This window comes from Onychostoma macrolepis, chromosome 08 (genome assembly GCF_012432095.1).
Source record: "Onychostoma macrolepis isolate SWU-2019 chromosome 08, ASM1243209v1, whole genome shotgun sequence".
Taxonomy (NCBI): domain Eukaryota; kingdom Metazoa; phylum Chordata; class Actinopteri; order Cypriniformes; family Cyprinidae; genus Onychostoma; species Onychostoma macrolepis.
Genome location: NC_081162.1, coordinates 20,028,676 through 20,053,933, shown reverse-complemented (window position 1 = coordinate 20,053,933; position 25,258 = coordinate 20,028,676). Strand labels below are relative to the sequence as shown.

At 36.6% G+C, this 25,258-nt stretch overlaps 3 protein-coding genes across 3 annotated transcripts; 2 read left to right on the top strand and 1 right to left on the bottom strand.

Moving 5' to 3' along the window:
* Nucleotides 1-1,570: 1,570 nt before the first annotated feature.
* rab3c (RAB3C, member RAS oncogene family) lies at nucleotides 1,571-9,049 on the bottom strand. The gene is made up of 5 exons (XM_058785479.1): nucleotides 8,858-9,049; nucleotides 7,584-7,805; nucleotides 6,435-6,553; nucleotides 4,662-4,786; nucleotides 1,571-2,445 (listed from the first exon to the last, which is right to left on the bottom strand). Exons 1-5 carry the CDS (start codon nucleotides 8,873-8,875, stop codon nucleotides 2,255-2,257), a joined length of 675 nt encoding a protein of 224 aa, XP_058641462.1. The 5' UTR covers nucleotides 8,876-9,049; the 3' UTR covers nucleotides 1,571-2,254.
* A 1,069-nt stretch (nucleotides 9,050-10,118) lies between these two features.
* Nucleotides 10,119-13,519, top strand: si:dkey-190g11.3 (uncharacterized protein LOC567059 homolog). Its single transcript, XM_058785478.1, has 6 exons — nucleotides 10,119-10,209; nucleotides 10,660-10,839; nucleotides 10,991-11,095; nucleotides 11,876-12,016; nucleotides 12,830-12,880; nucleotides 13,090-13,519. The coding sequence occupies exons 1-6, from the start codon at nucleotides 10,132-10,134 to the stop codon at nucleotides 13,267-13,269; spliced, it is 735 nt and encodes a 244-aa protein (XP_058641461.1). The 5' UTR covers nucleotides 10,119-10,131; the 3' UTR covers nucleotides 13,270-13,519.
* A 766-nt stretch (nucleotides 13,520-14,285) lies between these two features.
* plk2b (polo-like kinase 2b (Drosophila)) lies at nucleotides 14,286-20,557 on the top strand. Its single transcript, XM_058785477.1, has 14 exons — nucleotides 14,286-14,897; nucleotides 15,144-15,251; nucleotides 15,346-15,462; nucleotides 15,552-15,681; nucleotides 15,776-15,959; nucleotides 16,630-16,828; nucleotides 16,912-17,059; nucleotides 17,136-17,230; nucleotides 17,353-17,482; nucleotides 17,591-17,671; nucleotides 17,789-17,948; nucleotides 18,959-19,088; nucleotides 19,221-19,331; nucleotides 19,927-20,557. Exons 1-14 carry the CDS (start codon nucleotides 14,547-14,549, stop codon nucleotides 20,116-20,118), a joined length of 2,136 nt encoding a protein of 711 aa, XP_058641460.1. The 5' UTR covers nucleotides 14,286-14,546; the 3' UTR covers nucleotides 20,119-20,557.
* Nucleotides 20,558-25,258: the final 4,701 nt, after the last annotated feature.

The following is a 25,258-nucleotide window of genomic DNA, read 5'->3' as shown; positions in this document are numbered from 1 at the left end:
GTTTTTCATTTCTCTCTGTTTACATACATGTATTTATTGTGCTGTACAGTACATATTGTTGCTCTTATCATGTGGTTGTAAATGATTATATCATCCCTTTTGGTGATGGTGTTGTATTATGGAACTCTTACTGAGAGAATGTTTGTTATTCTTAGTATGTAATGATCCCATTGATATGTGTCTCTAGAGAGATTGCGTAGAGAAAGGGAAAGCCAAATTATAGTCATTACTGTGTTTATTTTTCATTTTTTCTTTCTTTTTAAGAGAAAGTGGTTCCGTGGCCTGAGGGTTGTGCCTTACAGATAGCTCTTTAGATTTTATCCTCTTGCTGCACTAAAGAAACTACTGGCTGGAAATTGACCTAGATGTGTTTGTCATGTTCCTCCTGTTTATGTGGCATAAATGCTCCCAGCATAAAACAAAAAAACAAAAAAAAAATAGACAAAAGTTGTCAGACCTCATCGGACAGGGTAAAAGCAGGCCAGTGTAATGGGTTTGGGTTTGCGACCAGCTGTAAGAACCTCCATCCTATTTCCGTCTATGCTGTGTTCATCTGACTGAGACATCCGAAGACATTTGCGTTTCATGCAATATGAGAGAAAACATCTTTCTGTTTGGGGGGAAAACGGGGCATTTTGATTTCCAGATCCTTCACAAAAAGCCCAAATGCTCAATTTGGGACTCATTTTGACACATATACTGTAGATTCTTATTGACCCTAAATGGATGAAATCAGTGCGTCCTTCTCGTCTCTTTTTAAATCATGAGAAAAATACACAAACAGAATTTGACAAATGATATTTAGGGATAACTATTTTTTTGTTATGTGACTTGAATGACAAAACTTGTCTGGAGGTTTCACAAGACCGTGTAGTTGTTTATTGGACTCCTTGTTTATCGCAGTCTATTGGATAGAACTGTAGAAATAAATTTACGTACGAAAACTGGTAAAATCGAATAAAAATGTTTTTTTATATGCACCAAAATAAAAGCATGGGTTGACTCTATAATGCTGTCTCTTGTTTCCTCTGAAAATAACCTGCAATCTCTCTATAACCAAATCTATGATTTGTTTATTTTATTCTTAAATTTATTTTTTTTGAGATGGACTGTTCAAGTTATATTTGGCCTAATCTGATTGTGTGTGTGTGCATGTGTGTGTGTTCAGACCAGTGTTACTTTAGTATCATTGAGATGCTATCAATTTTATATATATATATATATATATATATATATATATATATATATATATATATAGTTTTTATATATATATATATATATATAGTTTTTATATTTTCTGTTTTCGTTTAAAATTTCTTTTAAAGTTTTAACAGTTTTTGTTATTTTGATTAGTTATATGTGTGTTTTTATTATATATATTATATAATTTTGTAATGATATAATTTATTTTCTATATATATAGTTTTAATTCAATTTTATTCCAGTATGTCAAGATGTTTTCTTGGCAGCCGGCTGTAATAAAATAAAATTTTAAGTCTACGTTTTTTTTAAATATTTTATTTCAGTTAACGTTCATTTTATTTCAAGTAACATTTTTAATGGTTTTAGTTTTCTATAACAACCCTGGTTCAACCATTTTATTGATTATTTTATTTGTTATTCTTATATTTTATTTTATTTTAAATAAAAGAATGAAGATACAGACTCAATGGCAGCTGTCTGTACGGGACCATGTGAAAGACTAGATCTAGACGAGAGAACCACTTCAAGGCCACGTTTATTTTTCTCCTACTTTTTTAGCTTTCGCAGTCATTTTCCGTACACACGGTCACACACAAACATATCCAACTGACTCACCGGCAAAATACGAGTACAACATCCTCTCAATCTATTACACATAAGTTAGACAAGTATAGAATTTATAAATTTGCAGAAGTTTATAATTCCCCTGAGAGACATGGGAATGATTGCGGAGCATCTAAAGTTCAACTCATTTCTGCTTTTGCTAAAATGACAAATAGGAGAGATATTGCAGTGCAGGGAATACAGACACTAACAACCCCTGAAAAAAAGACCTGTGTACTGGTATAATGGCATAAAGGAAGGACAAGGTTTGACACTTGTGTTTGGCACAATCTTGCTAGTTTGCTATGTCATTAACATCAAAAAACTAGGAGTTAAAGCCAGGTCAAAGATTTGAGGTTCAGTAACTTATTCTGTGTCAGAAGACAGAAGCTTGGCAACAGCGCTCGAGCCACAGAAGCGAACGGCCTGGACGGTGATTCGGTGAACACTAGCAGCTACAGTCAGACTGCTGCGGGGGTGTCGGGTTGTCCGTCAGTCTGGTAGTGGGCGTTCCTGTGGTAACGGCAGGGTCGGCCTCAAGTGTGTCTGACATCTTGTCGCAAATGATGTCCACCAAGCGTTCAAAAGTCTGCTTGACATTGACGTTGTCCTTTGCGCTTGTCTCAAAAAACTCAAATCCTTTTTGGAAAGAGAGATTGGTAAGTAAAGGGAATACACACTAGCTTTCAAGAGTTTGGGGTCGGTAAGATTTTTAAGTTTTTAAAGTCTCTCATGCTCATTAAGGCTTCTATTATGTGATCAAAAATTAGTAAATTTGTCATTTATTCATGTGATTACTCCAGTCTTCAGTGTCACATGATTCTTCAGAAAACAGTTGTGAAACAGTCTTCAAAAGAACAACATTTATTTGATGTAAATCTTTTGTAATGTTATAAATGTCTTTTCTTTCAAGTTGGATCAATTTACTGTGCTCCTTTCTGAATAAAAGTCTTGATTTCTTTAAAATCTTTCTGACCCCAAACAATTTATTTGCCCAAAACTAACCAAATTTAAAAATATATCATCTATAAATACATATATATCGGTATCAGCATTGGATATTGGCTAAAATGAGTTAAAAAATATTGAATATCAGCAAAATCCAATATTGTGCATACTTTATATATATACATATATATATATATATACAGTGAGGAAAATAAGTATTTGAACACCCTGCTATTTTGCAAGTTCTCCCACTTAGAAATCATGGAGGGGTCTGAAATTGTCATCGTAGGTGCATGTCCACTGTGAGAGACATAATCACAAAAAAAAAATCCAGAAATCACAATGTATGATTTTTTAACTATTTATTTGTATGATACAGCTGCAAATAAGTATTTGAACACCTGAGAAAATCAATGTTAATATTTGGTACAGTAGCCTTTGTTTGCAATTACAGAGGTCAAACGTTTCCTGTAGTTTTTCACCAGGTTTGCACACACTGCAGGAGGGATTTTGGCCCACTCCTCCACACAGATCTTCTCTAGATCAGTCAGGTTTCTGGCCTGTCGCTGAGAAACACGGAGTTTGAGCTCCCTCAAAGATTCTCTATTGGGTTTAGGTCTGGAGACTGGCTAGGCCACGCCAGAACCTTGATATGCTTCTTACAGAGCCACTCCTTGGTTATCCTGGCTGTGTGCTTGGTCATTGTCATGTTGGAAGACCCAGCCTCGACCCATCTTCAATGCTCTAACTGAGGGAAGGAGGTTGTTCCCCAAAATCTCGCAATACATGGCCCCGGTCATCCTCTCCTTAATACAGTGCAGTCGCCCTGTCCCATGTGCAGAAAAGCACCCCAAAGCATGATGCTACCACCCCATGCTTCACAGTAGGGATGGTGTTCTTGGGATGGTACTCATCATTCTTCTTCCTCCAAACACGTTTAGTGGAATTATGACCAAAAGTTCTATTTTGGTCTCATCTGACCACATGACTTTCTCCCATGACTCCTCTGGATCATCCAAATGGTCATTGGCAAACTTAAGTCGGGCCTGGACATGTGCTGGTTTAAGCAGAGGAACCTTCCGTGCCATGCATGATTTCAAACCATGACGTCTTAGTGTATTACCAACAGTAACCTTGGAAGCGGTGGTCCCAGCTCTTTTCAGGTCATTGACCAGCTCCTCCCGTGTAGTTCTGGGCTGATTTCTCACCTTTCTTAGGATCATTGAGACCCCACGAGGTGAGATCTTGCATGGAGCCCCAGTCCGAGGAGATTGACAGTCATGTTTAGCTTCTTCCATTTTCTAATGATTGCTCCAACAGTGGACCTTTTTCACCAAGCTGCTTGGCAATTTCCCGTAGCCCTTTCCAGCCTTGTGGAGGTGTACAATTTTGTCTCTAGTGTCTTTGGACAGCTCTTTGGTCTTGGCCATGTTAGTAGTTGGATTCTTACTGATTGTATGGGGTGGACAGGTGTCTTTATGCAGCTAACGACCTCAAACAGGTGCATCTAATTTAGGATAATAAATGGAGTGGAGGTGGACATTTTAAAGGCAGACTAACAGGTATTTGAGGGTCAGAATTCTAGCTGATAGACAGGTGTTCAAATACTTATTTGCAGCTGTATCATACAAATAAATAGTTAAAAATCATACATTGTGATTTCTGGATTTTTTTTTTTGATTATGTCTCTCACAGTGGACATGCACCTACGATGACAATTTCAGACCCTCCATGATTTCTAAGTGGGAGAACTTGCAAAATAGCAGGGTGTTCAAATACTTATTTTCCTCACTGTATATATACATATATATATATATATATATATTATATGTGTGTGTGTGTGTGTGTGTGTGTGTGTATATATATATATATATATATGTATGTATATATATATATCTTTTACTCACCCAGCTGTTCTGCTAGCAGTCTCCCGCTGTCCACAGAGACTATCCTCTCCTCCTCCATGTCGCATTTGTTTCCTGCGAGGATCACCTGGGCATTGTCCCAAGAGTATGTCTTAATCTGGGTCGCCCTGACACAAGACGAGACAAAAGCCAGCAGACATGCTTGTCATCAGTACAAATGCCACTGATACATCCTCCAGCACAAGATGTGCCAGACGCTTACTGAAACTTTTGACAGTTTTATTGTATCAATATGTCATCATGTCACACGGAATCAATGGAAACGTGTCAAACACACTCCTTCAGATTGTGTCCCTCTCTGTTCCTGTTCCTTGCGTTTTCTAATCCAGAAATGTAATGGCACTTTATTACTACAGTTTATTTTGGGGGTATTTGTATTCAAGTGATACAATTTCCTTCAAAACCACTTTAAGTATTGTGTTTCGCAGGTCATTGATTTAAATCTTTTTCTTTTGTACAAAAAGTATTTTTCATCTGACTAAACTAACAAGATAAATCAAGCTCGTGTAATTTAGAGGAACAGTAAAATATTTTTCACACATTGCACACAATGTCCGGTGGCCGAGAGAGCTCAATGCGCTGAAAATAGAAAAAACACCTGCAAATTAAGAAAACAACTTCATCAATTTGACAACACACGGCACGTGCTGCAAATGCTCACAACACAATCAAATAAAGAAACGTGCTGCAAATAAAATTCTTTATTTAGTTGTGTTGTGAGCATTTGCAGCACGTTTCTTTATTTGTTTGCTTTGTGAGCATTTGAACCACCTGCTGTCAAACTGATGAAGATGTTTTCTTGATTTGCCGGTGCTTTTTCTATCTGCATGTGTTTTCTGAAGTTGCAGGGCATTGAGCTCTCTCGGCCACCGAATGAATGGCTTCAGAAGACTTTAAATACAGTCCACAATTTCCTTTCTAGAAAGTCACTGGAACAACACGAAGATAATAGAGGTAATAGAGAAAATGAATGATGACAGAATTTGCATTTCATTTGTAATAAAGCTAAAATGATTGAAATTATACTTTGTTTTCCTAAAATAACTTTGACCATTTTGAGCACTGAACCATTCTAAACAAAACAAAAAAAAAAGTCTTTTATAAAGTTACTTTAATAAAATAATTTCTTAAAGGGATGGTTCACTCAAAAATTAAAACACCTTCATGTCATTCCATGCTAATACGAGTTTATTTGTTTTCCCCTGTGGAACACAAAAGAAGATATTTTAAGAAAAGTGGGTTTTACCAATGTTTTTCAAAATAGCTTCCTTTAAGTTCTTATACAAGTTTGGAATGACATGTTAATAATTACATAATTTTCATTTTTGCATTAACTATCCCTTTAAGTTTGGTTTTGCTAAATTAAGAAAAAATTTTTTATTTTATACTATTAAAACTTAAGTAAAATTAAATTTAAACACTGTTTTATTCTCATGTTTTGGCTTAGACACTAAAAAACAAGTGAAGTTTTAACACAAACCCATGGTTAAGTGATATTTCTGTACTTTCTATTTACTTTTTGAACTGTGCTCTGCTTTATAAAATCATTATGATATGTTCCTGATATGATTCCTGACGTTCATTTATGGATTTTGACTCCAGGATCGACAGGCATGAATGTCTCACGCTTTCAGGCAGATGGAACCTGTAGGATCACCTCTGCAAACCCACACAGTGAAAAGCTCATGAATACTTCTGTTGAAAGCAGAAGCTCTGGCTGTCATAATACACAATGTAAGCTTTAAATCCACTTACCAGTCCTGTACAGCAGCAAAAGACTCCTCGTTAGTAATGTCATACATTAGGATGAAGCCCATGGCTCCTCTGTAGTAAGCAGTGGTGATAGTCCTGTACCTTTCCTGCCCGGCTGTGTCCTAAAAATAACAAGACCAGCATTATTATATGTAAGAAAGTAGTCTAAAAAAGGAGTATGCCTAGATGTTTTATGAAGTTAAAGAAATACTTCACCAAAAATTTTTAATTTGCTAAAAATTTACTCAACCTCAGGCCATCCAGGATGTAGATGAGTTTGTTTCTTCATCGGAACAGATTTGGAGAAATTTAGCTTTACATCTCTTGCACACCAATGGATCCTCAGCAGTGAATGGGTGCCGTCAGAATGAGAGTCCAAACAGCTGATAAAAGCATCAGAATAATTCACAAGTAATCCACATGACTCCAGTCCATCAATTAACATCTTGTGAAGTGAAAAGCTGCATGTTTATAATAAACAAATCCATCATTAAGAGTTTTTTAACTTCAAATTATTGCTCCTAGCTAAAATATGAGTCCTCCATTCATAATATTGCTTTCTCCTGTGGAAAAGGTTAACTGATGGACTGCAGTCGTGTGGATTATTCTGATGCTTTTATTGGACTCTCATTCTGACGGCACCCATTCACTACAGAGGATCCACTGGTGAGCAAGCGATATAATGTTAAATTTCTCCAAATCTGTTCCGATGAGAATCTTGGATAGTCTGACGGTGAGTATATTTTTAGCCAGTTTTCATTTTGGGGTGAATTATTCGTTTAATTTAGTCTGGGGCAGACAGCCAATACAACAAATGCATGAAATGAATTAGCGCTCGAGTCTGAGAAACGATCGAGACGGTGGTTTGTCACCTCTAAAAGTAGCAGCGCTTTCACTGAAAGACTAAAATAGAAAAGTGTGCCACGATCTAATGAATAGATCAGTTTTACTGATGCTGACTTAAAGGCCTAGATAAGGTGACAATGGCTTATGTTCTCTTTCCATAAGCCAGTGTTAATCATCAGCCCACGTGATATTTACATTGCGCCATATATGATTATCCAACCCTTCAATGCTTTACCAAGCATGAAACATTGATGCTGATTTAAAGTCTGTGTGGTTTTTGCGGTCAATGTGAGTGAAAGAAATTACCCAGATCTGAAGCTTGATCCTTTTGTCGTTCTTATAGACAGTTTTGACCTTAAAGTCGATGCCCACCGTACTGACAAAGGCAGATGTGAAAGTATCATCAGCATAGCGGAAGAGGAAGGATGTTTTTCCAACGCTGCTGTTCCCAATGATCAACAACTTGAACATGTAATCAAAGTTTTGATCAGGGTTCTCCTTTTGTTTGTTGTCTTGCGTAGCAGCCATCTGTGAGAACACAAAGACACAGTGTAATGAATAGATCAAAGGTTGACAGCCTAACAATATTGTGTAAATTTTTAATATGGCCGAAATGTATTTATAGCATGTCATATGTAGTTACATGATATTATAAATAGAGAGAGAGAGAGGCCTTCTGGATTTCATTAAAGACTCAGTTCTCTCTATGTGTTTTTAAGCAGGCTCTGTATGTCAATATGTGAAAGTCAGCACCAGGAGCTGTCCATGACTGTGTCTTGAAGCCTAGTGAGTGTCCTACAGCATTTTTGAATATAACCCATTAATACCATCTTTAACATTTGTAACTAAAATGTAATTTGTAATAAGTTTAAATGTTAATGTATTTTTCACAAGTTCTGAAATATAAATTAATGTATACACACACGCACAAATAAACAAATTTTGACTTCATTTGAAACTGTGACCTCAAAAATCTTAACATCATGTTTTAGAAACTTTATGTGCTCACATTTAGCTGGGAAAACTGCGATTAAACTGTTTAAGAGGCGCGTGCGAACGCGGAAGGTGCCTATGATACACAAAAAATGTTGTCTAGGTAGGCAGCTCAGTAGGTTTTGAGACCTAGCCTGTGTGTCCTTCCGGGCTGAGCGTCTGTCTCTTTTCAGTCAAGCCCTGGATATTAAACGTTAATAGTCTTCAAACACCTTATGCTTATAATAGATAAAAACTATATTTGAAGTGGACCATAGATAAAGAGACATTTGAGCTGTAAATGAGAGCATAACCAGCATGCTTATATTCACAATATCCCAACATATAAATAACCAAGAATGTTTGAATTAGCAGCTCCTATGAATAAATTAGCTTTTACTGCTGATTGCTTTTGTCGTCACTGATGTTGCGTTTCATAAATTTCATAAACCTTTCATGACCGGTCAGTATTATGCACGCTGTCAAATGACAAATCTAAACGACACTTATGTTTTTACAGTATGACTAAATTAGCCATTTATTTTTCTTTTTGCGTGGCTCCATTACGACCAAACAACATTATATATAAAACGCCGTTTCTCACTTACCTTTCCGTATAACTCCATTGTTTTAACTATAAATAAAACCAATACAATAAACGGAGCTTGATTCTTATTTAATCCTAATAAATTATAGTTTTTTTTTTTCCGTTTTGGAGAGGTGGAGTCGGCTGTTGGGATAAATGTTGGATGCAGTGATGCTCGCAATGGACGTCAGCAGACACACTCACTCTCCACCCATTCATCCCACATCCGCCCAGAGTGCGAGTGCGGTCTGCAGACAGCAGGGGGCGGCCGCGGCCGTGCTGCTCTCTCACAGAGCAAAGACAACATGCGAAAATCATAGCAAAACATTCACTGCATCCTACATTTGTGGATTTCATCAAATGTGACCCTGGACCACAAAACCAGTCATAAGGGTCAATTGTTTAAAACTGAATAAATAAGCTTTCCATGGATGTGTGGTTTGTTAGAATAGGACAATATTTAGCTGAGATACAACTATGTGAAAATCTGGAATCTGAGGGTGCAAAAAAAAATCGAAATATTGAGAAAATCGCCTTTAAAGTTGTTCAAATGAAGTTCTTAGCAATGCATATTGCTAATCAAAAATTAAGTTTTGATATATTTACAGTAGGAAATTTACAAAATATCTTCATGGAACGTGATCTTTACTTAATGTCCTAATGATTTTTGGCATAAAAGAAAAATCAATAATTTTGACCCGTTCAATGTATTTTTGGCTATTGCTACAAATATACCCCAGCGACTTAAGACTGGTTTTGTGGTCCAGGGTCACAAATAATAAACAGATTATGTGTACAATATATAATAAATTATATTATAATTATTACAAACAATAGACAAGAATGAACAAATGTCAATGAACAAAAACAACTGAACAAAAGTGGGGGGAAAGTAAACATTACTTATGGGAAACTTCTGAGGAACATATTGTGAAATTCAAAAATATTAGTTTTAATCGTGTAAGTGTTTCGCTTGATGCTCTTTCATCAATTGTTTTGTTTTGTATTTTCTTTTGTAGCTGGTGTGAAACTCTATGTGCTGCCGTCTTCACCAGTTCTCCCTGGAGGAAGAGACTGTCTCAATGGGATGCTCCTGGCTAAATAAAGCATAAATAATAATAATAAAAACATATATTGTTGCTGTTAACTAATACTTGCTGATTAATTTAGAAAAAAAGAAATGTAAAGTTTACGAATCCTACTATTATAACGCACTTTTTAATATTAATGAGCTGAGCTAAAGCAGTTCAGAGCCATAGAAAGACAATAGCATACTAGAGCCCATCCCACTCTCGCATGCGCATGTGTTGTTTACAGGAATGTCACGTATTCCTCGTACTAAAAACACACTGTAAATGCACTAGCATGCAAAAGGTAAACCGATTTTTAATTGTCTACAATCTTGTCGTTTAATTTGTTGCTGGTAAATTGTGCAGGGGTTGGTTGTTTGTCCTGTAAACTTGAAGTAAACGCATTCGCGCTTTTGTGGACAAAGCTTTTATAGTAAACTGAATCTCTGAGATACGCGTTCAGGTGGTAAAACATTACTTACGCCTACATACTCTTGTTCATGACTGCGCAATATAATAATCTCTTCTGGTAAACAAACGTTTTAAACGTTGTTTCCATGTGGATTGGTAGCGCTCTCTAGTGGCTGAAGAACTCTACAAAGTAGGACTTTGACTTCTTGAGCAATGACCTGCATGCATGTGGAGGGGAAGAAATTTCATATAAAATGTGATTTATGACGTGCATGTCAGCATTGATCAGATTTATATTTCACATGAGTCATGTACATTACACTGTTTGCTTTTTTTCCTCTAGTGTTCCATTATGGAGGATTCAGTGGAGGTCATCCTTCAGCATAAAAGTTGCAAGCTCTCCCATCACACTCAGGAAAAGCCACTTTTCACAGCAGCATCTGGCGCTTTGCTTGTGGGAGTTTATGGCCTCTGGTCATTATTTGCACTTCCTGGTTTTCGGAAAGTACCCATATGTCTCAAGGTACTGGAAGTCATATACGATAAATTGGCAGCTATTTATAGCTTTGCTCAGCTATTCGTTCAATACCCTGGTGATCCTTTTAGATGGCAACAATCTGCACTTTACCATGTTTAGATTTATAGTATTACAGAGTGAAATTGTTATTGCCCAGGTGCCTTATTTGCCCTCCAGTGGAACACAGACCCAGAATGTAATGAAACTCCTGCATGGGAGAGCAGGGTGTCTGGCAGATCTGGGATCTGGTGATGGGCAACTGGTGAGTCTTTAACATTGACAATAAATGATAATGAACTGAATGTATGACATGCATTTCTAAATACTGTGCTTAATACCAATCATTCTGTATAATACCAATGCATATATTTTAACCCTAAGCCTAACATGGACATCTAACAAAAATCCTAATGATGTATTTAATACTTTTTAATCATGTAAATCTCTAAGTGATATAACAGATTTACAAATGAAATTTTGTGCTTCTAAGCACTTTCTGTTTCAGATGCTTCTGATGGCTTTCTGCAGATGACTACTTTCTCACCACAATACATGGTGAGATGCTTAGCAGCTGAGTGGGAGATAATATATGGGAAATAATACAAATGTAAAACAAAAGAAAAATATTTAAAAACAGGCTACTTATAATTTTGCATGACTTCGCTGTTAGATGTTGCTCATTTTTAAGCTCTTGGGGCTTGGCTTTCTAAAATGAAATGACTAATGTGTGGGTTATTTATACAGTCATTTCTCACCAAGATAATGGCCACTGGGCAGCCTACCTGGGGCTGCCTCTTTTGTGTTCAAAAATGGATCTCATTAACTCTCAAATTTGGATGGAAAAATCTTTTTTCCCTGTACACTTATATAATAGCAAGAATCATTGGTCTTGCAGATAAAAATATTCTTCTTGGTTTCTTTTATTCATGGAAAGCAAACAATATGAGCCACAGGCAGTCTGCTTTATGTCCAGTTACAACTGACATAAATATCACAGATCCTGGTTCTCAAAGTGTAGGTTTGGCCTGGATGTGTTTTATAGGTATTTGCTGCCACTGTAGAGGGTTTCCAGTGCACTGGCTTTGAAATGAATTCTATCCTAACTGGATATGCCAGAGTCAAAGCAAAGTGGAAGGGAATACCATCCAGCACTGCGACTTTTATAAACCAGGACTTTTGGAAGGTAAGGTAAAGGTGTTAAAGGTGAAGTGTATAATTCCTGTGCCACAAGCGCACTCACTGGAATTATAAAAATAATGGTTTTCAGACAGATTTTCAGCATGTCTTCCATTGGCCAGTAAAACAAATAGCTCCGCCCCCAACTAATTCCATTGGTTAAGTAAATGTTGGCATGTAGGGATGCCAAAACAAACATTAAAGTGGGCATTAAAGCAATGTGCACAAGCACCAGGTGGGATTTCACACAAATAATTGACTCAACATCTGTTGCTTTTATTGTTTTTATTTATCTTACGTCAATGTATTGTACCTATATCAACACTCCCAAGTTTTGATTAATAATATAGTTGATGATCATATCAGTCAATAACCATGTCAGCTTGGCTGCTTAATGTTATGTGTTTTCTGCTATTAAATTATTTTTAGCAGTATTTATTAAAGTAAATGTATTTATTTTATTTTAGCGTTTATTTGTATTCCTCATTTACCTTTTTATTCATCCTTAAAATATTATACTAATTGCATTTCATTTGCATTTACCGTAATAATTAAATTATAATAATTATTAAAGTACACATACAATATTATAATATTTGTTATACAATACATTTATATACATACTGTTTATATTTGGTCCTTTGCGTCAAAAAGGGTTTGAGTTTCTTTTTTCTGAAACCAGTTTCAGCACAACACCTTGTTCTAGTTCTACAACTGTGTGGAATTTTAAAAATTACACATACCACGTGCATATTTTATTTCTGATTTCATTTCACATGTCCAAGTGTTGATGATTCAGTTTCATCACTTCCTTCCACAGACCAATTTGTCCAAATATAACAATGTGACTGTTTTCTTGGCACCCGGAGTGGTAAGTATGCACAGATGTCCTTTCTCCATTTATACTGAGCTGAGTGTTAAGATACTATCTTTAGAAATCGCTGCAACAAATTACATCATCTAGATATATTCTTAATAGTGCTATGATTTACTCTGAAGAATATAGTCATGCTTCTTAATGCGAAACACTAATGCAAAAAAATACCTGTCTGACTTGTCAATAATTACCGTGGTCTACAGATGGAGGTGTTGGGTAGGAAACTGGAGAAGGAGTTACCAGATGAGGCTCGTGTGATTGCCTGTCGCTTCCCATTTCCTGACTGGACTCCCACAGCCACTGAGGGTGAAGGACTAGACCAGACTTGGGCATATGATATGAATGCTATACGGAAGCTTTCAACACAAGCTACCATGAAATGAAAAAGCATCTTCCCTTGTGTCAAAAAGCTTTCTGTTTTGTGTTTTAGCACTGCCTGAAAGGTACCAGTCACTTTTAGAAGACATATGCACGCATGATATGCACAGTATAAAGCATAGAATAATTGCTTATTTTTATATTAAGGACTACGTTTTTTCTGCTGTTCTGTTACTGCAGGTAGGTTTGATGACATGTTATTTGTCTGTGTTGTGAAATTCTAAACTAAACTGTGAAATAAAGAGCCAAAATTACTCTCCTGCTCATATGACCTTGGTCTTTTAATACCTCATAGAAGATAACATGTCTCTCTATTACATGTGGGTCAGACTTGCATTATACTTCCCACAAATTAAGAAAATATTTTATTTTTGAAATTAATTTAATTTTGCTGTAATAAATACACAGTATACACAATATACAGTATTTTTTTTAATGTATGGGTAACAGGGTTGAATGGTTGAGCTTAATGAATGCAGTCAAAACAAAATGTTTATAAATATTAAGGAAAAATAATTATTTATTTTCTTGTTTTCCCATTATGCATATGCTCTTGTTATTACTTGGGTGTCACATTTGACATTTTTAAACGGTATTACGATTTTAATTGAAAAGTTTGCACACACAATATGCAGCTAATTGTGTTTTGATAAGTAAAATGAAATAATAAATAATAGTACTTCAAGCTACTTTGATCTTCATGAAAATTAACATCAAAATAAAAACATTCTTGTATGATTTTAATTATTACATAGTTGAGAAGCTCAAGACCTGATGTTGGACAGGTCAAAATACCCATTTAAAGGGGGGATACTGATATTTGAAATGTTTTAAGCTATGCTATTTGAATTTAAGTTCATCTAACATGTTTAGTAGTTATATTAAAAAAATAATGCTTAAAATGGAACATACAAGATGTTGTGTGTCACTTTGGCCACATGGTGATGCTCTGACACTCTTCTGTGAATCAGACGGTTTCAAACGTGCAAATGTCTTTACCATCGTTTATTTAGCCTATTGAACCAGGATAAATTGGCGACATCAGTAAACTGGCAATATCTCGCTTGTTTCTCAAATGTTGTAGATATGTTAGCCTGCCTTTGACCGACACACAAGATGTGTATTCATCACTATGCGAGAGATTGCTGTATGAGAGATTGCCGTGTGGATATGAATCCCTGCTCAGATAGACCTAAATTTTATGCGATAATCTTTTTCCAGTAGGTGTCTATGAAGTGCCTAGGATGTTTAATAATGGAACATTCAGTGAGGTAGTTCACAGATGACAGAGCTATACGCCAGATCTCACGAGCCATATAGGGTCTTCCCCTCTCGTGACGCAGTTCGTCTAGAGCAGAGGCGCGCGGCGCTGCGGTATAAAAGCAAGGAGACACGCCGGTCCAGCAGCACTGTGACAGCACACACAGTAACACACAGAGCCATGGAGACACTGAGGAATACCTCTTACCCAACTATAACGACACACAACGAAAAGATGTGTGAGCTCAATAAAATAAGTGAGCAAGGATGGAAAAAACCAGAGGATAACAGTCGGATCGGCACAGAGTACTCCAGAATCATTACAGACCCCAATACTGGGAAATGTTACTGCCGGGGAAAAGTTCTAGGAAAGGTAATGGGTTCAATATTAATGCTGATATTGTTTAAAATATTTTATTTATTGAAAATGATTATTATTTGATGTGAAAATTATTACTCTATTTGAAAAAAGTATTGTTATTCATTGTGCATGATTGCATTACTTTTGTCTAATATGTCTATCTGTCTATGCATACATTGTTTATGATTACACTGCTTCTTGAAAATCTCTTTATCTTGGTTAACGTTATACTTATCTTATGCTTTCTCTATATCATAGGGAGGCTTTGCAAAGTGCTATGAAATGACCGACCTGTCTTCAAGTAAAGTCTATGCAGCCAAAATCATCCCACATTCACGTGTGTCAAAACCTCACCAGAGAGAGAAGGTAGGACAGACACATGGCATATAAAAATTGCACTGCACAAATGATTGATCAAGACCTCTCACTTATGTTCTTATGTTATGTTCTGTTGATCCAGATAAACCGAGAGATTGACCTGCACAGAGCTCTCAGCCACAAACAAATAGTGCATTTCTATCACCACTTTGAAGACAAAGACAACATCTATATTCTGCTGGAGTACTGCAGTCGAAGAGTAAGTTTAAAAGTCTAAGTGTATTAATGTGTAATATGTGATGCAAATGACTGTGTGCCCCCTGACTGACTCCTGGTGATCTTTTTTAGTCACTGGCCCATATATTGAAGGCACGTAAAGTCCTAACAGAACCTGAAGTGAGGTATTACTTGAAACAGACAGTGTCTGCTTTAAAATACCTTCACGATTTAGAGATCCTGCATCGTGATTTGAAACTAGGTATGTATGCATATACTTACTGTACATGCATGATGTTTATTAGCATTCCATCAGTTAATAAGTAGTTAAAAATCTTCCATTTTATCATTCAAAGGCAACCTGTTTGTGAATGACTCAATGGAGCTGAAAGTGGGAGATTTTGGGCTGGCTGCCAAACTGGAGCCAGTCAGCAACAGACGCAAAACGATCTGCGGTACACCCAACTACCTGTCCCCGGAAGTGCTGAACAAACAGGGCCACGGCTGGGAGTCTGACGTGTGGGCTTTGGGCTGCGTCATGTAAGTTTGTCACCCTCAGATTTGAGGGTTTCCTCTATACGCTATATTTATAAATTGCTCAGTGTGAATAGGCAATGATTGCCTGTTCATACTCGCTCTATCAATGAATGTCTACTTTTCCATTCTAGTTGCGTATGCCATTGTATTCGGTGATTATGCTTTAGCTTCAATGCTTGAATGACATATTAGCAGCATGTGGTGTACAGTTTTTTCACCAGTGATGACCTGTTTTGGGATCATTTACTCAACCTCATGTCCTTCTAACCTAAATGACCTTCTCTCATCCAATGAACACAATCAAAATGAGTTTTTGAAGAATGTGCTGGTTGCTCTTGTCAAAATAATGAATGTAATGCTGTCTGTCAAGCTCTAAAAAGGCTTTATAAAAGTTGTCTTTGTGTTGTGTTTTACATTGTTATTCACTCAATTGTGAGCTATTAAATAGTGAACTTAGTTAATACTTAATACATAATTACTTTTAATAAAATTTGATGGGTCTCTTTTGCATTCTTTTTGAAACTTGACAGCAGTCCGCAGACACCAGTCTTCATTCATGTTCATTAAATATATTAAAAAAAAAATAGATTATAGAACTATTTTCTTTTTGTTGGAACTATTCCTTTAAGAGCCAGACACTTATTAATGACACATTTCACATCTTCCTCTTCAGGTACACCATGCTTCTGGGTAAACCTCCATTCGAGACCACTAACCTGAAGGAGACATACCGCTGTATCCGAGAGGCCCGTTACACCATCCCGGCCTCGCTCTCTCCCCCCGCCAAACAGCTCATTTCCAGCATGCTCGCACAGAACCCTGTGGACCGCCCACACCTGGATGACATCATTCGGCATGAATTTTTCACCCAGGTAAGTTTATTTGTTGCACCAGAGTAGATTCAGTATATCCAGCCAAGCAGTTCGTCAGTGTTTTTGTCATGATTTTGCCGCAGGGCTTCATGCCAGAAACTCTGCCTGTCAGCTGCTGCCATTCTGCCCCAGACTTCCACATTTCCAGTCCAGCCAAGAGCTTCTTCAAAAAGGCAGCCGCTGCTCTCTTTGGTGGCAAGAAGGACAAAGCCAAGTACTATGAAAATATAAGTAAGTTCTTGCTTTAGTTAACTAGTGCACTACTCATTTCAGATGACCACATGAATAATTGTTTTTCTTCCGACAGATCGCTTAGCCAAAGAAGAGGAAGACATATTCAAGCTCCGTCAAGATTTCAAAAAGACTGCCATCAGTAATCAGATAACTACGCACTCATCCGAGGTGAGCATTGTTCCCTTTATAGTAGGCTATAATAAGGAACTCATCACCAACTCTGAGATATTAATGAAGGTTAAGTGTTAGGTCATTCATGACACACATATGCTGCAATTTTTCCTCTTTAGGAAGGAGGAAATCCGTCAGCACCTACAAGAAAGCCTGTTTCCCAGGCAACTGCCGGAAGGCCGCAGACAAGAGATACCATTCACTTGATTGTCAGAGGCAGCTTGGGCAGCTGCAGCAGCAGCAGTGAATGTAAGTGTGTGTTGTACGTGTGTGTGTGTGTGTGTTTCACCTGTTCGGTCTGACTCCAGCTCATTAGTTTCACAAGCTGACGCAATCTATCCCGCTGTTTCCCCGTAGGTCTTGAAGACAGCACCACTGGCACTGTGGCAGAGGCTGTTATTAGTGTTCTGAGAGGCTGTCTTGAACACATGCCTAAAGGTGAATAAGACCAATTACACTTTACGCTTCACACCTAGGATTTTCTATACTGAATCCATTCTATAGAGTAAAGAAAATATACGATCTTTGTATTTAACAGTGCCCTTTTTCCCACAGCGGACAGCCTTCCCAGAGGAAATGGTTGTAATAGCTTGAAGTGGGTGACTAAGTGGGTTGACTACTCCAACAAATATGGCTTTGGCTATCAGCTGTCTGACAACACAGTGGGCGTCCTTTTCAACAATGGAACGCACATGAGTCTCCTCTCTGACAAGAAGTAGGTGCTTCAAGTTGACTGTTTGCTAACTCAGTTCCGCTCTTTTTAAAAAATTAATCAAAAGTTCAACCCCAAACAAATGTTCATATGTAATGCCAATTTGATTCACTTTTGAAGTAGGCAAACATTGCACAACACATATTCATTAAGCAGTTAAAAATTAGTACCGCTATTCAAATTCTGGCCTATAATTGTTTTTATGTTTGACTTTTTTATACATTTTTAAAATCATGTATTATATTTTATCAAAATGAATTAAAAATAATTGCTACTGGTGAATTTAGACATTACAACATTATAATGTTCCATGTGAAAATTCTGACCATTTTTAAAGATAACCTTTAACAGTAAATTATTAAATTATTAGTGTTTTTTTAAGAATTAATTGTAAGTGAGTGTTAGATGATGACAGATCCTTCATCTAAATGAAAAAATATGAGAAATGGGTATCCACAACTAAATGTCCAATATTGTCTAATATGCACTACCAGTCAAAAGTTTGTTTTTAAAAATGATACCTTTTATAAATACAATAAATCTGTTAATGCATTAAAATGATCAAAAGTGACAATGAAGACTTACATTTATCTGAAAATTCTGCTTTGTCATCATAGGAATAAATTACATTTTTAAATATATGAAAATATTATAATATTTCCCAATATTATGTTTTTTTTTACTGCAATTTTGATCAAATAAATGCAGCCTTGAGGAGAATTGTTTTTGAATTGTAGTGTAAATCCAGTATCCCCAATATTATTCCTTATAATTCCCATCCCTAGTTTTCTAGCATAGCTTCTAGATGATCTTCAGAAAGAAAGAAAAATTGCAGCAGTATCCTAGAAATGTCAGTTGAATGACAAATGGCATTACGTATGAAATATTATAAAAGAGCAAGCGTTAGTCATAGACCTCAAATATATATATGAGGCTGCAGAAACAAACCATGAGCACTGTGTTGCATTGACTGCGTAGTTGATAAATCAATGTTGTCTTTGTTGTTTTTATAGGACTGTTCATCAGTATGCTGCCCTCAGCCAGAGGTCTGTTTTCTCTGTTATTGAAGTTCCTGAGTATGCTGTGGCCCAGGTCACCATCCTCAAGTACTTTGCCCACTACATGGAGGAGAATTTGATGGATGTGAGTGTGCTCTTAGTTTCAACCCTTATGTTTGTTGGTCTAGAAGTCAAAGACTTAATATTCTGGTCTAGACTTCAGGTTGTACAAGAAGTTGTTGCGTTAATATATTGTTTATCCTTGTTTTTCATGCAGGGAGGGGATGTGATAAGTGAACAAGATACCCAGAAGACCAGAATATATCTTCTGCAGTGGCTGAAATCAGACAGAGCTTTATTGATGCTTTTCAACGATGGCACATTCCAGGTAAAATTGGTCATCTTTATTCATTACAAAGCAGCTCTTTAACTGATAGTTCACCAAACATTCTGTCATCTCAGCACACGTACAACTTGCTGTCATCTCTGAAGTATAAATTGAGATGTTAAGATAGATGCTTATGTTGGTCATTTCTATCAAATGAAAGGGATTTGTGAAAAGGGACAAAAAGCACCATCAGAGTATTATAACATTTAGCTTTTTTGTCATTGTTGGAGCTTGGCAGATCCAATGATAATCATTCACTTTCATTGTATGGAAAAAACTTTTTTTTTTTGGTCTATGAAAGACAGAATTTATGACAAAAGTTTCATTTTCATCTTTGTGAGAACTGTTCCTTTAATGCAGCAGTTGGTAACTTTATTCCTCATGTAAAAAGCTACTGTCTAGTGCTCTCTACGCCCATCAGAGCCCTGGGTAGTTATCAGTCAGGTCTGTCTTTGTTCAGATAAAAAGCTGTGTATACTATAGCACTGTGGGAAGAAGAAGGTCACAAACCCTGCTGTAATAACATCCTGCATCCTCTGAGAGTGTTTCACGTCTGTTCCAGAATAACAAAACCTTTTTCTTCATCTTCCAACAGGTGAACTTCTACCACGACCACACCAAGCTCATCCTGTGCACACAGCAGGATGAATATCTGCTGACTTACATCAACGAAGAGCGAACCTCCACCACCTTCCAACTGAGCACGTTGCTCAGCGCGGGCTGCACTGCGGACCTGCGGAGTCGTCTGGAGTATGCATTGAACATGCTGCTGCAGAGATGCAACTGAGACTGACAGATGAGGAGAACAGTTGGCCACTGACTCAGCAAGATCTGATGATCTCTTTCGGTGCAAGGGCACAGAGGAGGGCTTGTTGAACAGGATGTCCACTGGATGTGAACTGGATGGAGCTATGGAAAGGTTTATAACCAAGACAGACTCTGTAGATTTACAAATGCTGAAATTCAGAGTCTGGAGTGAAGAGGAATGATGTGATCAAAAACATTATAGAGAGGAAAGAAAATCTGGGCTGGGACCAGGCATCGTTTGACAAGAAAAAGACTTCTTGTGTGTGTGTGTGTGTGGTAAAATGTTGATGGATCACACATGCATGTCCTAATCTGCAAAAATTGTTTGTTTCTTGTTTTTTCCTCTGTCCTGACCGAATATTTATTGTGTTCATAATTCTTTATTTATTTATTTAATGAATAAAATCCAAAAATTCTAACATTTGACCAATGAATATTTCTTTTATGCTATATACTAGTATTGTCTTTTTTCTAAATATACTAAATGTGTGTGTGTGTGTGTGTGCGCAGTGCGCACGTTTTTGTGACAAATGAGGACATAAATTTGTATAATGACAAGGGTATGACAGGTATTACAAGGAGAAGGTGACTTTTCAGGACATTACCCCATGTCCCCACTTTTCAAAACACTTATAAATCACACAGAATGGAGTGTATTGAAAATCTGAAATAGCACAAAGTTTCCTGTAAGGGGTAGGGTTAGGTGTAGGGTTGGTGTAGGGCAGGGGAGCCCAACCCTGTTCCTGGAGATCTACCTCACTGCAGAGTTCAGCTCCAACCCTGATCAAACACAACTGAACCAACTAAATAGGATCTGAAGGAGCACTTGATAATTAAACATGGGTGCGTTTGATCAGGGTTGGAACTGAACTCTGCAGGAAGGTAGATCTCCAGGAACAGGGTTGGGCACCCCTGCTGTAGGGCAATAGCACATACAGTTTTTACAGTATAAAAACCATTATGCCTAAAGGATGTCCCCACTTTTCACAAAAACAAACGTGTGTGTATATGTATGTGTGTGTGTGTGTGCGCTCGTTTTTGTGACAAATAAGGACATCAATTTGTATAATGACAAGGGTATGACATAGGTATTACATGGAGAAGGTGACTTTTCAGGACATTACCCCATGTCCCCACTTTTCAAAACGCTTATAAATCACACAGAATGGAGGGTACTGAAAATCTGAAATAGCACAAAGTTTCCTGTAAGGGGCAGGGTTAGGTGTAGGGTTGGTGTAGGGCAATAGCACATACAGTTTGTACAGTATAAAAACCATTACGCCTATGGGATGTCCCCACTTTTCACAAAAACAAACATGCATCAATATATTTGAATTTATTTATTAGGATTAACCCCTTGAGATGTACCATCTCGTTTTCGAGGGGGTCCCACAATGTATCACAATCACAACATAGTAACAAAAAAACAAAACAAAACACAAATTAACATTACATCCATAAAAAACAAAACACAAACATTAACTGGAAAAAAAGCACCACAACATCAAAAAAGAACTAGTAGCAAATATAAAACAAAATATACCGATCAGTGTATCTGCTCACAACATAAGCCAAAAACTATATATATTTATAAAAATTTTAAAAATCAATACCATCTTCAAAACTAACATGTACAATCCAAAGTAAAATAAGATAACAAAGTTTGCTTAAACATCTTAAATGACGTGATAGCTCGAATATCAGCAGGTAAATTATTCCAGTCTATTGTACCTTTAAACATGAAAGTTCTTTTACCAATGTTTTTTTTTGACACGAGGAACAAAAAAAATAGGTCTGAACAGAATGCCTAACTTGATAATTTAAAGAAAAAGGTACAAAGTATTGTTGTAAATAACTAGGATATTTAAAATGAATACATTTGAATATGAATTGAAGCCAGTGAATATGTCGTCTTGTATGCAAAGATGGCCACTGAAGTGCATCATGCATTATACAATGATGAGTATAAAAAGAACACCCCAAAACAAATCTGCAAAGTCTATTATATGCTGTGTTAAGAGGAGCAAGATCTAATTTTGATGCAGTCTGATAAACAACATCACAATAATCAAGGATTGGAAGTATGAGGCATGTTTCTTACGAACATTGTATGAAAAACAATTTCTAGATCGATGTAAAGTACTAATTCCAAAATTGATTTTATGTAAAATATGATTAATATGTGATTTAAATGAAAATTCAGAATCAAGCCATACTCCAAGATATTTAATAGTATCAACTTCATGCAGAGAAGTGCCGTCTTTACATAATATAGCACAGGAACAACTCTTGGATTTAAGTTTCCGTCTAGAACCAAAGATCATAGTATAAGACTTAGTTTTATTAAGCACTAATTTATTATCCAAAAGCCAGTCCTGTAAGATATTAAAATCATACTGAAGAGATAACTGAATATGTAAAATATCAAAATTAGATACATATATGACGGTGTCATCAGCATAAAGTTGAACACTACACTTATTGAGAATTAACAGTAAATTATTAACATAAATAGAAAAAAGAAGTGGTCCTAGTATTGAACCTTGGGGCACACCTCTTCGTTGAACCAAAAAATCTGATTTATTCCCATTTAATACTACACATTGTTTTCTATTATGCAAATATGAATTAAACCACCTAATTGCATTTTCAGACAGACCAATAACATAAAGTTTATCTAAAAGTAAATATTGATCAACTAAATCAAAAGCTTTGGACAAATAAAAAACAAAAAATGGCACCTGTAACTTTACCATCAACAGCAGCTGAAAACACATCATTAGTAAACTTAAGTAATGCAGTAGTTGTAGAATGATTGGATCTAAAGCCAGATTGATATGGTGATAAAATATTATTAATATTTAAATAATCTGAAAGTTGTCTATATATTAATTTTTCAAAAACTTTAGCTATAGAACATATAATAGATATAGGCCTGTAATTATTAAGATAAAGTACATCACCTTGTAACGTGGAGTGATGCGTGCACTTTTCCAAATAACTGGTATCTCACATGTAGACAAAGACAAATTAAATAACTCAGCAAGTGGATACATAAGAATATGAGAAGATAATTTAAGAAACTTATTTTCAATACCATCCAATCCAGCACGACTAGTACCACTTAATTCATTAATAGCATTCTGAACTTCAACAGGTAAAATCTTCCTACATTGAAAAGAACTACTACACGAAGAAGTATCATTTAAAGTACCGGTATTCAAATAAGAATCAGAAACTAACGTAGAACAAACAGAAGAGAAATGTTGATTGATATATGTGCATTACCATATGTGTATTTTCATATTAGATTTAGGTGGGGAGGGTTGGTACTCAAGTGGGTGTGGTCAAATTGAGTGGCACATATAGACATCCAACACTTAAACAAATACACTCTACCACGGGCCACTAAAATCAGCATCACATTGGCTTCACTTAGTCGGAAAATAAAGGTGCATTCACACCATATCGGAATTCCCGTAATTACGAGATACCAACTTGTAAAAAGCGTTCACGTCCTTGTAGAACTCACAACTTGTGAACTGGGAGTTTTCAGAGAGCTACGACTTGTACCACGTGACCGCTGCACCACCGCAGGCGCTGTTTAGGCGTTGATAGTGTCGCCATAGAAAAGCATCATTCCAAATCCGAGGACGTGGGCTGCATCCGAAAACTTATAGCTGACTTGCTGCCTCTGTGCCTTATGAGGGCAATAGGTGCGTTCGACTTTGCGGCGTCGCAAAAATCTATGTAAGGATTTTCCGGGCTATTTTCAAAAGCAATTGCAAATTGTATTTCAATTGCGTTTTCCACATGTGGGCGCATAAATTGGGACATAATCCAAATGCAATTGCAAATCTTGCATTACCGTTTGCATTTCCTTTTGCATCTGAATTTCCGATGTCTACACGAAATCAATGTCAATCAATGTGAGGGGGCGGGACTATACTGGGGGGCGTGTTTGTATTGGGAAGTGACGTCACTCACAGACAACCGTGCAGAATGCAGCTGCCAATCAGTTCGTACCTGTGTGAACGAACAGACAACCTTCTTGGCACAATACATAATTCTTTTTTACCCCAAATGCAGCGATTCTACCCTGCTAACAGCGGGAGCAACAACGGTACGCACAATAAGTCGATATTCACTATTAACGAAACGCTTTTCACCTGTCTCAACATCTCTCACTGCTTCTCTCACTCCGATTGACACAAATGAGTAAACAGACAGTGCAATTCTACACTTATTACAGTACATTGTATTCCTTTTTTTTAATCTGTAAAAGAGCGTGTCATATCTGCCTCAATATTTTTTACTGTTTGAAAAAAAAAAAAAAGAAAACAGTGCTAATCTATATTTATTTACTCATTTTCCACCTTGAGATCTTGAAGCAGGTGCTCTATTATAAGATAGGAATGACACACAGTAGGCTATTTAATATTTCAGATAGCTTGTTCAATAGTTTTAAGTAACACAATCAGACAGTTTACAGAGTGACAAAGAGGACAAGGCCCGTCATCAAAAAGCCTATGTAAAGTTACTTAAGCATATGATAAACAACTACGATGTCAACATTCTAGAATCTAGATAGTCATCAGATGGATAATAGGAGGAGGAAACATTACACTATTATTTGGGAACAAGTCAAATGAATGACGTGTAGCATTACATCTCAAATAAACTTCTTCCATCTTACAATTGAAGGAAGCTTTTGAGGCAAACTCCCAGGAATCGTAAGGATATTACCTAGACACACCTCAAACAGAGAAATACGAATATTACTGGCACATCGTATTATGTAAGTGGAATATATTTAGCACCCTTTATCTTGGGATCAAAAACCCCACAATCAAGCAATTGTCTGAAAGACAACCCAAAAGCTCACTGTGTTTTGATGCCAGTGTTCCTTGAATTTTTGTAAAACCATTTGACAAGTTATCTTGAAAGAGAATGAATTAGCTATTAAAGCTAAATTTAAATTTAAAACTAAACATAAATTATTAAAAATAGGCTAAATCTAAGTGTTTTTTAAGTGTTTGTCCTCACCATACTCCCAGTGGGTGTTTGTTCAAAATTAAATACGGTACAAGAATAGTGGAATTATTGTTCACTGCATTTCT